This window comes from Ammospiza nelsoni, chromosome 3 (assembly GCF_027579445.1).
Source record: "Ammospiza nelsoni isolate bAmmNel1 chromosome 3, bAmmNel1.pri, whole genome shotgun sequence".
NCBI classification, from domain to species: Eukaryota; Metazoa; Chordata; class Aves; order Passeriformes; family Passerellidae; genus Ammospiza; species Ammospiza nelsoni.
Window position 1 is genome coordinate 19,765,286 of NC_080635.1, and position 11,307 is coordinate 19,776,592.

Below are 11,307 nucleotides of genomic sequence, written 5' to 3' on the forward strand. Positions count from 1 at the left end.
AGCCTGAAAATTTCCATCATATTTGAAGAACATTATGCTGAGATGAATTAATGATATGTCAGGATAATTTAGTAAACTTATTTAAATACAGAAACTGTACATTGAGTTTGTCTCTCAATAGCAAATGATGTTGATGAACTTAAAGCCTGCACACTTTTCACATAAATGTGAGAAGTCTGCTGAACTTTGGATGGTCAACCTGTTTTAACATAGCTGATTTTTTTTTTTAAGCCGTTGAATTTCTGTAGTACCTATGTTACTGTCCCTTAACATGATGGATGCTTGGTTTTCTTGGCACTAAATACCTTTACCAAGTTGAGATTAAGGCTGTGAAACTGCATACAGCATTTCAATTCAACATGGAAAACATTATTCCATTTCCAAATAGCACCAGCAGATGTGTCTGAATTAGAGTAGGTGGGATGTAGGTGGTGTTCAGTCTTGTAAATAGAGCCAGAGCATGGTTTGGCTTGGAAGGCACTTTAAAGATGATCTGATGTCAGTCCCTGCTGCCCTGAGCAGATACACCTCCCACTAGGCCAGGTTGCTCAAGAGCATCATTATCCTGGCCTTGAACACTCTAGGGAAGGGGCATCCACAGCTTCCCTGGGCAACCTGTGCCTACCACCCTCACAGTAAAGAATTTCTTCCTAATAGCCAATCGAAACCTCCTTATTTGTCTTTAAAGCTATTCCCTCTTGTCCTGTCACTACCTGCCCTTGTAAAAGTCCCTTTCCTGTAGACCCCTTTTAGGTAGGGAAAGGCTGCAGTAAGGGCACCCTGGAGCCTTTTCTCTTCCTGGCTGAGCAATCCCAACTCTTTCAGCCTGTCTTCATAGGAGAGATGCACCAGCCCCCTAATTGTGTCTGCCTTACAAATTTTAACTAGAGAACAGGAAGTGATTCAGTATTTTTGCACATTCACCTCAACTATTGCAATTCTGTTTATCAAAATTGTCAGTGTTGCGAAATAGAGATGTTGATATGTTGCAACATATTATCCTTTACCTATATACCTTTGTCCCTTTTTCTTGTGTTCTGCTTTAAAAGGAAAAGGTGACAGATTGATTTCCTTCAGGATTTCCTTTCCACAAATCCATGTATCTTACCCGCCCCTTTTCCCCTACCAATCTGGAAAGATTCTCGGGTTTCCTGGCAAAGCATTTGCTGATGGATATGGGAATTAACAAAATAGTGCACAGAACTGCTATGTGGTGTGATCCAGTATTTCTGAGTATATGATCTATATTTTTTAATATGATAGGAAATGGAAATGTAGATGGATTCATCATATATTTGGGGAAGATGTGTATTGTGGAGGATTTAAAATTAAATATTTTAAGGTATTCTAACCCACTTTTCAGCTGAATATGAACTTAAAAATGGGACTGTAAGATAATCCTTCAGTTCCTTTTATTTCCTTTAGGCTTTTATTGAAGGATATGTGTAACTTGTGAGCAGTGAGGGATGTTAATTGATCTTTGCAAAATAGTTAATGCATACTTTGAAGTAAATTATTCTTTAAAATGCATTAGCTCTTGGGATATAGTTTTGAATTTTAATGCTATACATTTTTTATGAACAAAATTGTGGTGCTTTAAAATGAACAGACCTAAAGCAATTCATATCTTTTGTTAGTTTTCGCAAATAATTGTAGGTTCAGACACAGAATCCTGGGAAGCACTCTCCCTTGATACTGAATATTGGAAACTTCTGCTGAAACAGTTAGAGGATTGCCTGATACTTCAAACACTACTGCACAGCAAAGTGACCAAAAGGACAAAAAGAGTTTCATCACTCCAGACTGAGCCTTTGGGCAGACTGTCTGTTAAGAAACTGCTTGAGGCTGGAAAAGGTACATTAGTTTTTCTTGGAGAGATTGTTGATTTTCTTTCTAATATACTTTTGAGCCATCCTTATATATTTAATTATGTTGTCTGCACTGGAAATTGTTTTGCTGGATACCATTCTTAATTTAAAAAGCAATGCAAATCATGTAGAACAGTGCATTAAAATTGTTAAAAGCTATTACTGTAAAGACTGCATTGTAACTTTCTGATCAGTAGGTTAGCAAATTTTTAATTGGTAGATTTACCTGAATGTAATTAAAGGTAGTTAAAAACCCTATATTGTCTCTTGTCCTTAGATTGTGAACCATAAATAATCTGCAATACATTGACTCTACCTCTTACTTTTCTTTTCAACATCAACAGGAGGGATTGCTGACACTGTAGCAAAATGGGTTTTTAGGCAAGGCTTCAGTCCGATTATACTGAATGTGGCCCAGTACAAAAGCACCACAGATAGTACTGAAGAATCTGTAGAAATGCATAATAATCTCTTTCTTGAGGAACCAGAAGCAGCTACAGGCTTGGAAAGAATCCTAGGTAAGAAAATAATGTGAATTTTTTAAATTATAAAAGTCTGCAGAGACTATTGTTGTGAAGTAGCAGAAATTTCAGTGAGAAGGGGTCTGTCTTCTAACTTCAGATATTGTTTTTCTAGAGCTGCTGCAAGTAGCATATCAGCAATTTCCATGTAGTCTTGAAGTGGATGTACTCCATGCACATTGCTCTTGGGAATGTATAGTGCAGTGGAATAAGGACCCAGAGGTAAGAAAGTGTCTTTTGCAGGGAATAATGGTTAGGACCAACTCAATAGAAGGAGCTTCACGTTTCTGGTAGCTCAGCAAAACATCAATTAATAAGACTGACTTTGAAAGCAGTTATTAGGTGCAATTTTTCTGTGGCAAGTGGAAATTGAATTGAGAAAATGAGAGTATGTCCTGAGGCTGAATGGCATGTCACAGTACATTTCTAGGCTATCAGATTCTCAATACTGGGAGTCTGGGAACTGGGTTCAGTTTGAAAAAGGCTTTTGGCTGTTTGTACTGCAGATACAAAACAGTATCCAAAACAGGCATCTTTTTCTCTGTTCTAAATCTGCTTAAACAAGTCACAGAATACTAAATATTTTAGACTAGAACCCATTCTGTTGTGGGAAGAAGGAGGGATTTCTTGCATATTCTCAGATTCCCTGGCTACTGCTGGCAGTTGTCATAAGAAAGAAAATAAAAAATTTCCTTTTTTTCCTCTCTGTCCTATAGTTTCTGTAAGGGAAAATGTTGTGCTAAGTTCAGATGATGTTAAAAGTTAAATTAGAACTCCTTAGAGCTGTGCCACATCACTTTATGTAGAGTAGAAGGTTTGTCAGAGACTTGTTAAAAACTTACTCCATCATAGCAAAATTGAGTAAAAATTACTCTTTCTATCAGAAATGGATTTTGTATTTGAAAAATTATTGTAGCCAGTGGAGGTGCCTTTCAGCAAAGAGTATGTTAGCAGTACTTACACTAAAAAACCCCTGAAATTACAGTTGGCTTCATGATGACTGAAACAAACTTTGCCATGCACACGTGTTTGTCAGATACTGGTAGAGGAGATTGCAACAGCGGAATAACTTACTAGTTTTATAACTGTCAAAGTAAAAGCTTTAAGATAATCTACCTGGGCCCTTTAAGAATTAGTAATTTACATTTAAAGCAAGTTTTGAATAATGTATTAACTTGTACTGTCATTTATTTTTTTCCATAAGGAAGCATGTTTTCTCAATAGGTCTATAGATCATCTAAGATGCATCATTAATGCTCACATTCAGCATGGTAAGTACAATGCTCTTAGTAAAAATTATCTTTGATGAAATTGTAAAATAGATTGGATGTTTGACTAAAGTAAATTAATGCTGTTCCTAATATTGATGGCCATTTTGTCTTAAAACCACCAAACCACCCCAAAACTTTCTGCTGACATCCACACTTCTCTCTTCCATGGTGAAATTGAGTTTCCATCACAATTGTGAAAATAAGTTAATTAGATAAAGTTGATGTGTTCAACTAAAAGCATTTTAAAATAAAATTGCTCTGAAATGAATTTTTGCCTGTATTTAAATAGTGGAACATCAGTTGCAGTCAATTACTTTTCATGCAGTTCTTGATACCCTGTTTCAATGAAGGTGATGACCATTTTCTTTTTGTAGGCTATTTATGTATGCAAATAAGATGCCCTTTTGATGTGTACTTAAAATGTTTAACCCAGTCTGCATAATAAAATATTTTAAACAAGTTATTAATTGCACTTATGACTGTATTTGATCACCAGTGTAGTCTCCTGAGAAATCTAAACTTCAAGTATAAAGCAGTGAGGATAATTCACAATTCCTTCTTGTTTTGTTCACCATCTTATAAGATCCCTTTTCTTTTCACCTGGAGTTTACAAGTGTGATTGTTCTAGGTATTGCTCTGATGATGTGGAATACATTCATAGTAAAAAGACTTTCCTCTGCCACATATCTGATGGACAAGGTGAGTACAGTGTCTTGAGACTGTTTTTGTTACTAACTGAAAAGTAAACCCAGTATGTATAAACAATTTCATTTTGGTGTTTTGTTTTAAAAAGTATTTGGAATATCTTTGATTTAACTATACAAATCACCACTGTTTATTTGGCTTATTATATAGCTAACTTTTGGAAGTGATGATGAAATGCATATTTTAAAATATCAAATCTGTTGGAAGATTAACTAGAGGCAGCTGATCAGCCCTGGGTGATGTGTTCTGAAGACTGAAGTGCAGTTTTTTAGCTTGTATTTACTAAATAAGAAATATTTGTGAAACAGTTTGAAATTATCTATGTGTGCATATGTAACATTTTGTTAGAAAACAATAAATATATTAAAGTGCCTGTTACCAAGGATCTACCACAAGTCCAGATTTCATATACATGAGCTCTTCTGCAAAATACAGAAGATTTTGTGGATGTTGTTGAGCACTTTTAACTATTGCTACTATTGTAAATTAGCTTTTGTTCTAGTGTGTAGCCCCTCTGCTTTGAATTTAAGTGGTCTTTTGTCCCTGCTAAGCTTCAGGTTTTTTCATGCTTTATAACTATGCAGTGGGGCTGTTTACTGGAAGACAGTTTAGGAAGAGTGCTCCTAATAAGTGGATAGTGACTTAAAGAATAAAACTCCAACACAAAACCTGCAACAATTTGCTCTCCTGTCTTTTCTTCCTTCTCCTTTGCTCCTCTCCTTTGCTGCCTTTGCTTTTTGTTTAGCTAAGAACTGGAGAATATCCTCTTCCCCATTCCTTCTAGCAAATAGGCTCGGTTGTGTACAGTTGTAGGAGGTGTTGCTTCTGCAAAAACCCTTTTCCAGTTTTCCTGCATGCATTTAGGCAAATCCTTCACCGTAACTCTTCTACTTGAGTTAGCACCTGCAGGAGAGGAGAGAAAGGTTTTTATTAACTGACTGGTTTCTTCCTAATATCATGCTTGGTGTTACAGCTTTAGTTCTGCATTCTAGAAATCACTGGGAGCTTCTTAGCTGTGCCTGAGATTTGAATGAGGACCTTATTTCTAATCCTCGGTTTTAAGAAGGATGAACTAAATATGGGCATCAAAGGTGTTCATTCCTTTACAATTTGTATCAAGTCTTTTGTTGAAAACAAGATATGCAATGAGCTGCATCATGTAGCTGTAATAAAAGGTTAAAATGTGGGTAACAGATATCATAATGAAAAATTAGTTGTGACACAATTTACCTTTTTTTCTTTTTTTGGAAAAACAGGTTGGAAAAGCTCCAAAGGACAGATTATGCAGACGGGCAAGTAATACTACTCTTTTCTGAGTGGGAAGAATTAATTAGACATGCCTTAAATTTAATACTGGTTTGTCATTTATTTTTGAAAGTTTAAAAAAAAAAATTGAAAATGTAGCCCTAGAGAAAATGTTACAAATTTTAAGTGGTATAAATTAATTTTTATCTGAAAAAGCAGATTAGAACTGTAGAGGATAGGCCTGAGACTATAAGATGACAAATTACTGTTACTTTTCATGCATAAAATCATTAGCTAAAATTTCTTTGGAAGACAACTGCTATGATCAGAAAATTAAATTTATTAGGTGGCATTACTTGATTCAGTCTTCATTTGAGATACAGTGTTGTAAATGGCTACATTTACTTTATTCCAAATTCTCCTGTTAGTTCTTTGTTGTACTTCAGTAAGTATTTGTTTACATTTAAATGTAACAGGTTATGAAACTGAGCTGAACCATGTATTTTATGTCAACAGCTGTCTTCTCAGACATAAAGAGCTAATGAAAGCCTGTTTCAATTCCAGCTGATACAATTTAAATCTTACTGTTTGTTACCAGGATGTAGGGATGAGTGACACAGCAATGACAGCTTTTCTTGGCTGCTGTTCAGAACTTCTGCAAACTTTGCTAGAGGTAAATTTTTATTTTTCCCATTGAAAGTAAGGAATGGATGGGTTAAAATAAAATCTATTTTTGAAGACCGTGGTTATACTAATTTCTGTCCTGTTCAGTTCAGACAAATGTTAATGATATTCTAAACAACATGAAGGTTTTTTTTCAATTTCACTGCAGAGCATGCCAGTGTAGGAGGTTTAGTGTGTGACTGCTGTGGTGTGTTGCTTGCAGGCAGACGTGAGCAGTGATGAGATGCAGGCCCCTGTGCTGGACACTGAGGACGCCTGGGTGTCGGTGGAGGGCCCGGTGTCCATCGTGGAGCTGGCCCTGGAGCAGAAGCGCATCCACTACCCGCTGGTGGAGCACCAGTTCGTGCTCTGCACCATCCTCTGCGCCATCATGAGGCTCTCCCTCAAGGGTGTGAAGCCACTGTCACTGTTTGACAGCAAGGTAGAGCTTAGAAAGGAGATAATGAACTACTGCCTTAATTAATACTCCCTTCTTCTTGGGATCTGGGATATTTGCTGGCTTTCGCACTTTAGACAGTTCCTGCATGATTTTATGAAAGCCTTTAGTCCACGGTGGTGCATTGATGAAATTGTCACCACAATTCAGGCAGAGACTCAAACTTGGTGAGCTTCCTTATGAATAAAAGATTTGTAGTGACCTCAGCTGCAAGAACTTTCTTTTGTTACAGCTCTTTAATTATTAGCTGGCCGAAAATACTGCATGGTCAGTGGATGACAGGGTTTTCTGTTTGCTTTGAGAAGTGCCAAGCCAGTGGAAACATAAGTATTTAGAGGTCAAAAATGTTGCTAGTGCCACTGTTGCATCCATTTATTGCTCATGATTATTGCAGAATTCCCAGCAACTCAAAAAGAATGAATAATTTTTCATTTAACCCATACAAACCACTTTGAAAAGTCACTGCATTTAAAATGCAGTATGTTACAATCAGAGCTTGATCCTGATACCAGAAAATGAGCTTTCCTCCTCCCATCATAACCACACTTTGATTTTAAGAGAATTTAAACACAAAGTACTGGTGTAGACTGTGGTTTAATTCCTACTGTGGAGAAAATAATTTTGTGCTGTAACACTATTTCAGTTTTTTTCCTAAATGATTTACTGGAAATTTATAAATGCAGAATATTACCTTCCTTTTGATGTAGGCTCTTGTCTGCAAGTTCTCATCAAGCATTTGAGTCTGATTTTGGCATTTTACCACAGGTCCAATTCCATTGGTTTTGTATTTTTTTTGTTTATCTGTTAGCAGAAAACATTATACTACCTTTTGTCATTTAAGAGTGCATATTATGGCATATTATGGCTTCAGTAAAATCAGATCCTATTCCTGTGTCTCCATTCTTCTACATACAACTATTACAATTAGTCATTCTTTTTTTGTCCTCACTTACTCGAGGTCTCAATTTGCTCTTTGAGTAGATGCAGCACAAAATAAATTTGAGAAATAAGTGGGCTGTTTAGTATTGGATCAGAGTGGATTTGTTGTATTGCCTGAAACTTGTCTTTGGTTCTCAATTTTAGGGCAGAAATGCATTTTTCAAGGACCTAACATCAATTCAGCTGCTACCCAGCGGGGATATGGATCCAAACGTGTTATCCATACGACAGCAGGTAGGCGCAAGTCCTGTACTGAAAGCTCTTAAACTTCTGAAGTTACAGACACTCCTGAGGTAACCTGTGATTTTTGCTTCAAAGTTCTTGCTCAAAGTTGTGAGTGCAGCGGTTCAAATGCTGTGTTCGTCACAGAAGGACAGAGAAGTCTCAGAAGAGGATTATTTTCCTTTTGAGAAGGGGAAGAATTGGCCAACTGTGGCTGCGGACCTGGCTCAGTATCTTCAGATCTCTGAGGATTTGGTCAGAAGGCATTATGTCTGTGAACTGTACAGTTATGGGATGGATCATCTTGGTGAAGAGGTAAGAACAGCTTTTAACATTTTACAACACTGTCGTGTATTCTGCTAAAATTACTTTTCACTTACTTAAGATGCCTGGAAGGGTTTGGCAAGATGTATCAAGCTCAAAAAATTCCCAGGCTGAAAAGTCAGAGACTATAAAAGTACTTTTTCAGGACTAATAATTTCTTTATTTTTCCATTTTTCCCAGCAAGAGTCTGTGTAATGCAACTAGTGGAAATGACAGGGAGTTACACTACTGGTATAATTAGCATGACCTTTTAATTTTATTATATTTGATAATTTCAGGAATTGCCTTCTTTGGCCTGTAATGTCTTTTAGGATAGAAAGGAAAAAAACAAAAAAGGACAAAAGACCCTTTCCCTTCCTTGAGGGGGGGATTATGTTGCTGGACTGTAAGACATTTTGTGCTCCTGCTAATCTCTGTACAGTACAGAGTAATTCTCTATGTTGTGCTGCTCTGGAGCTCCTAATCTTGTGCTTTGTAACAGTAACACATAACACAAGAAGCAGTCTCAAAGACTATTTGTCCTTTTAGTATCAAGAACTTTCTTTTGTTACAGCTGTTCAGGCCTCCAGCTAAGTGAGCTGTCACACTGAGTCCGTTTCTAGTCCCTTCCTTTTCTCTGTTTGCAGGCCTTCCTGCAGGTTGCTGACAAAGAAGTGTTGGCATCCCAGCTGCTCATGCTGGCTGGCCAGAGGCTGGCCTTTGCTCTGCTCCATGGACAGATCAAGGATGGCATGGAACTCCTCTCCAGGCTTCCTCCAACACTGAGCACTTGGCTCAAAGCTATGGTAAGTGAAGCTCCAGTTTGGAAAACAAGTTGATTTTCTGAGGTTTCTGTTCACTGAGCCAGAGATTACATCTGAGTGGCCCTTTCTTACTCATGGAAATAGGATGTTTTCCTGTTTTCCCTCCATTTTTCTTCATGGTAGTTCTGTGTCATAGAGGGTAGAGCAGTTTCATGGGTCAAAGCATCAGCTTGATTGTGTTTATAAACATTAGCAATCAGTGTTATAAAGGTTCTGGAGGGCTTAGCTGTGACATGACTGAGATGCTGGGTTTGTTGTTTCCCACAGGACCCCCAGGAAATCCAGAACGTGGAAGTGCCAATTGCGACGACAGCCAGGCTGGTGAGCAAGGTGATCGAGCACCTGCCCGAGAACCACGGGCAGTACAGCCTGGCCCTCAACCTCATCGAGGCCGTCGAGGCCATTCCTGCCTGAGCGCTGGCAGAGCGGGGCACGCTCCTACGCAGAGCTGAACGTCATGGAAGAAATTCCACAGGGCTCTGGTTAAGCAACAAAAAGAACAATGCTCCCCATCCCAGAATTTCAGAAGGTAATTTTAAATTGGAGTATATTTTAAATTTTGCACTAGTAAGAATATGTTTAGTTTCTAGTACACTTGTCAGTATCTGAACTGCTTTGTTATTTATTTCTGACTTGAGCGCTTTATGCAGTTGTTTGAATTGGGTATATTTGACAGCAGTTTTACTCTCACAAAACAGTCACATCTTGTGAAATTCTGTATTTCATGTTGGCAGTAACTGCTGCACTTTCAGTGTTCCATGTATGATTTGTTTTCCAAAAGCAACTTTAGAATTAGACCCAAGAAGAACCTCAGTCTCTAAGTTACCATGTAAAGCCAATACTGCTTTTTCAGAAGCTCGAGTTGGTGTTGGGCTCATGCCTTGTAACTGCATTATGTGACAATGACAACTGCACTTGATGTAGGATGAGATGTGCTGGGGCCTTAGGCAAAAGGGAGAGCAGCCTGGGAAGGAGAACCCAACTCTCCAGACGTATGAGTATGGACTTCTAGTCCAGCTCTCCCCATGCTGTCTTTGGGGCATTGGGCTTCAGTTACAACTGGATTTACATCCCTCTCCATTATTATTAAGCTCTGCTGAGTTTAAGTAGGTCAAGGAATGTCTTACTGTAAGATTTTTCCTTCATCTTATCACTGTAGGAGATGTAGTATGCTATAAATCTCTGTACATGTTAACTTGTAGTCAAAAATGCTTAGAAAGTTGATCTAACTTCTCTGAAGATTGATAGTACTGAGTACTTTAGCCTTAAAACCCACACTTTATTGATGGTACCTACAGGGAATCCTGTAGTGAGTATTTTCACGATTGGAATGGTGTTGAACATGGTTATCTGCCATTGGTGACTCCTGTTCACTACTTGTCTGAAGGAAGCCAGGAGAGAAAAATGAAATTGGTGTAAACTATTTGTCTTTGTCAGCTGAAATTACCAGCTCCATCCTGTAACCTGCTCTTCTTGCATTACATGTAAGAAACATGTGGACTATTCTGCCTTGCTAGAGGCAGAATTTGGAATTGAGTCTTATCTTTCTGAAGTATGTGCTGCTGTTATCAAAGGGTTTGCCTTCCCCCCCAAAAAGGCCATGCAGGTGGCTTGCTCCACACAGCCTCCTCCGTCTGTTCTGCAGCCCCACTTCCTGATCACTGCACTCCAAGGCAGCTGGTGAAGGATTCTTGCTTTGATAGTGAATATTTGACTTCCTACAGACAGAGCAAAGAACAGCCAGAATTCCAGTAAAATGTTCTATTGTACTTCTTTACTGACTTCCATAACTGAGGTTAAAACAGCTGTAAAGGAAAAATGGAACAGGCAGTATTGTACAGGTGCCATGACCACCTTGCCTGACAACACCTCACATTTCTGCAGAAATGAGTGAGGGTGAGATTTGGGCATCATGGAGCCTGAGGAAAGCAGAGTGTTCCTTAGCTGCATTACATTCCTCTATCCTGGTACAGCTGTGCAAAGGAATTTACTGTAACTGAGTATCATGTCAGAGCTGACACACTACACCAATCAAATCTGTAATGTACTGTAAGTAATACTCTGTATATAGTGCTATTTTGTGTTTATTTTGCTGTGGAATTGTGTAAATTGATTAAATAAAATTTGAAGTTTCATTGTGTCTTTTCCTTCCTTTTAGGGAATGATGGTCACCATTTTCTCTTCTGTTTTGTAAAGAGGACTGGCTCTCTGGGGTTATGCTGAACTACCAGCTGCCAGTATAAAAATTAAACAAGAGCTGGTTCAGATTTTCTCTTAAATGGAAGTGAA

General features: G+C 38.1%; 1 protein-coding gene across 3 annotated transcripts in view; it reads left to right on the forward strand.

Moving 5' to 3' along the window:
* RAB3GAP2 (RAB3 GTPase activating non-catalytic protein subunit 2) overlaps positions 1 to 11,153 on the forward strand; it is a 43,243-nt gene extending 32,090 nt beyond the window's left edge. For all 3 annotated transcript variants that reach the window (XM_059468416.1, XM_059468415.1, XM_059468417.1), the window contains exons 24-35: positions 1,638 to 1,854; positions 2,213 to 2,386; positions 2,505 to 2,611; positions 3,594 to 3,660; positions 4,289 to 4,359; positions 5,622 to 5,657; positions 6,209 to 6,283; positions 6,497 to 6,715; positions 7,814 to 7,903; positions 7,988 to 8,206; positions 8,842 to 9,000; positions 9,286 to 11,153. In XM_059468416.1, the coding sequence (XP_059324399.1) occupies positions 1,638 to 1,854; positions 2,213 to 2,386; positions 2,505 to 2,611; positions 3,594 to 3,660; positions 4,289 to 4,359; positions 5,622 to 5,657; positions 6,209 to 6,283; positions 6,497 to 6,715; positions 7,814 to 7,903; positions 7,988 to 8,206; positions 8,842 to 9,000; positions 9,286 to 9,432 (1,581 nt within the window). In that variant the 3' untranslated portion in view covers positions 9,433 to 11,153. The remainder of the gene's footprint in view (positions 1 to 1,637; positions 1,855 to 2,212; positions 2,387 to 2,504; positions 2,612 to 3,593; positions 3,661 to 4,288; positions 4,360 to 5,621; positions 5,658 to 6,208; positions 6,284 to 6,496; positions 6,716 to 7,813; positions 7,904 to 7,987; positions 8,207 to 8,841; positions 9,001 to 9,285) is intronic.
* Positions 11,154 to 11,307: the final 154 nt, after the last annotated feature.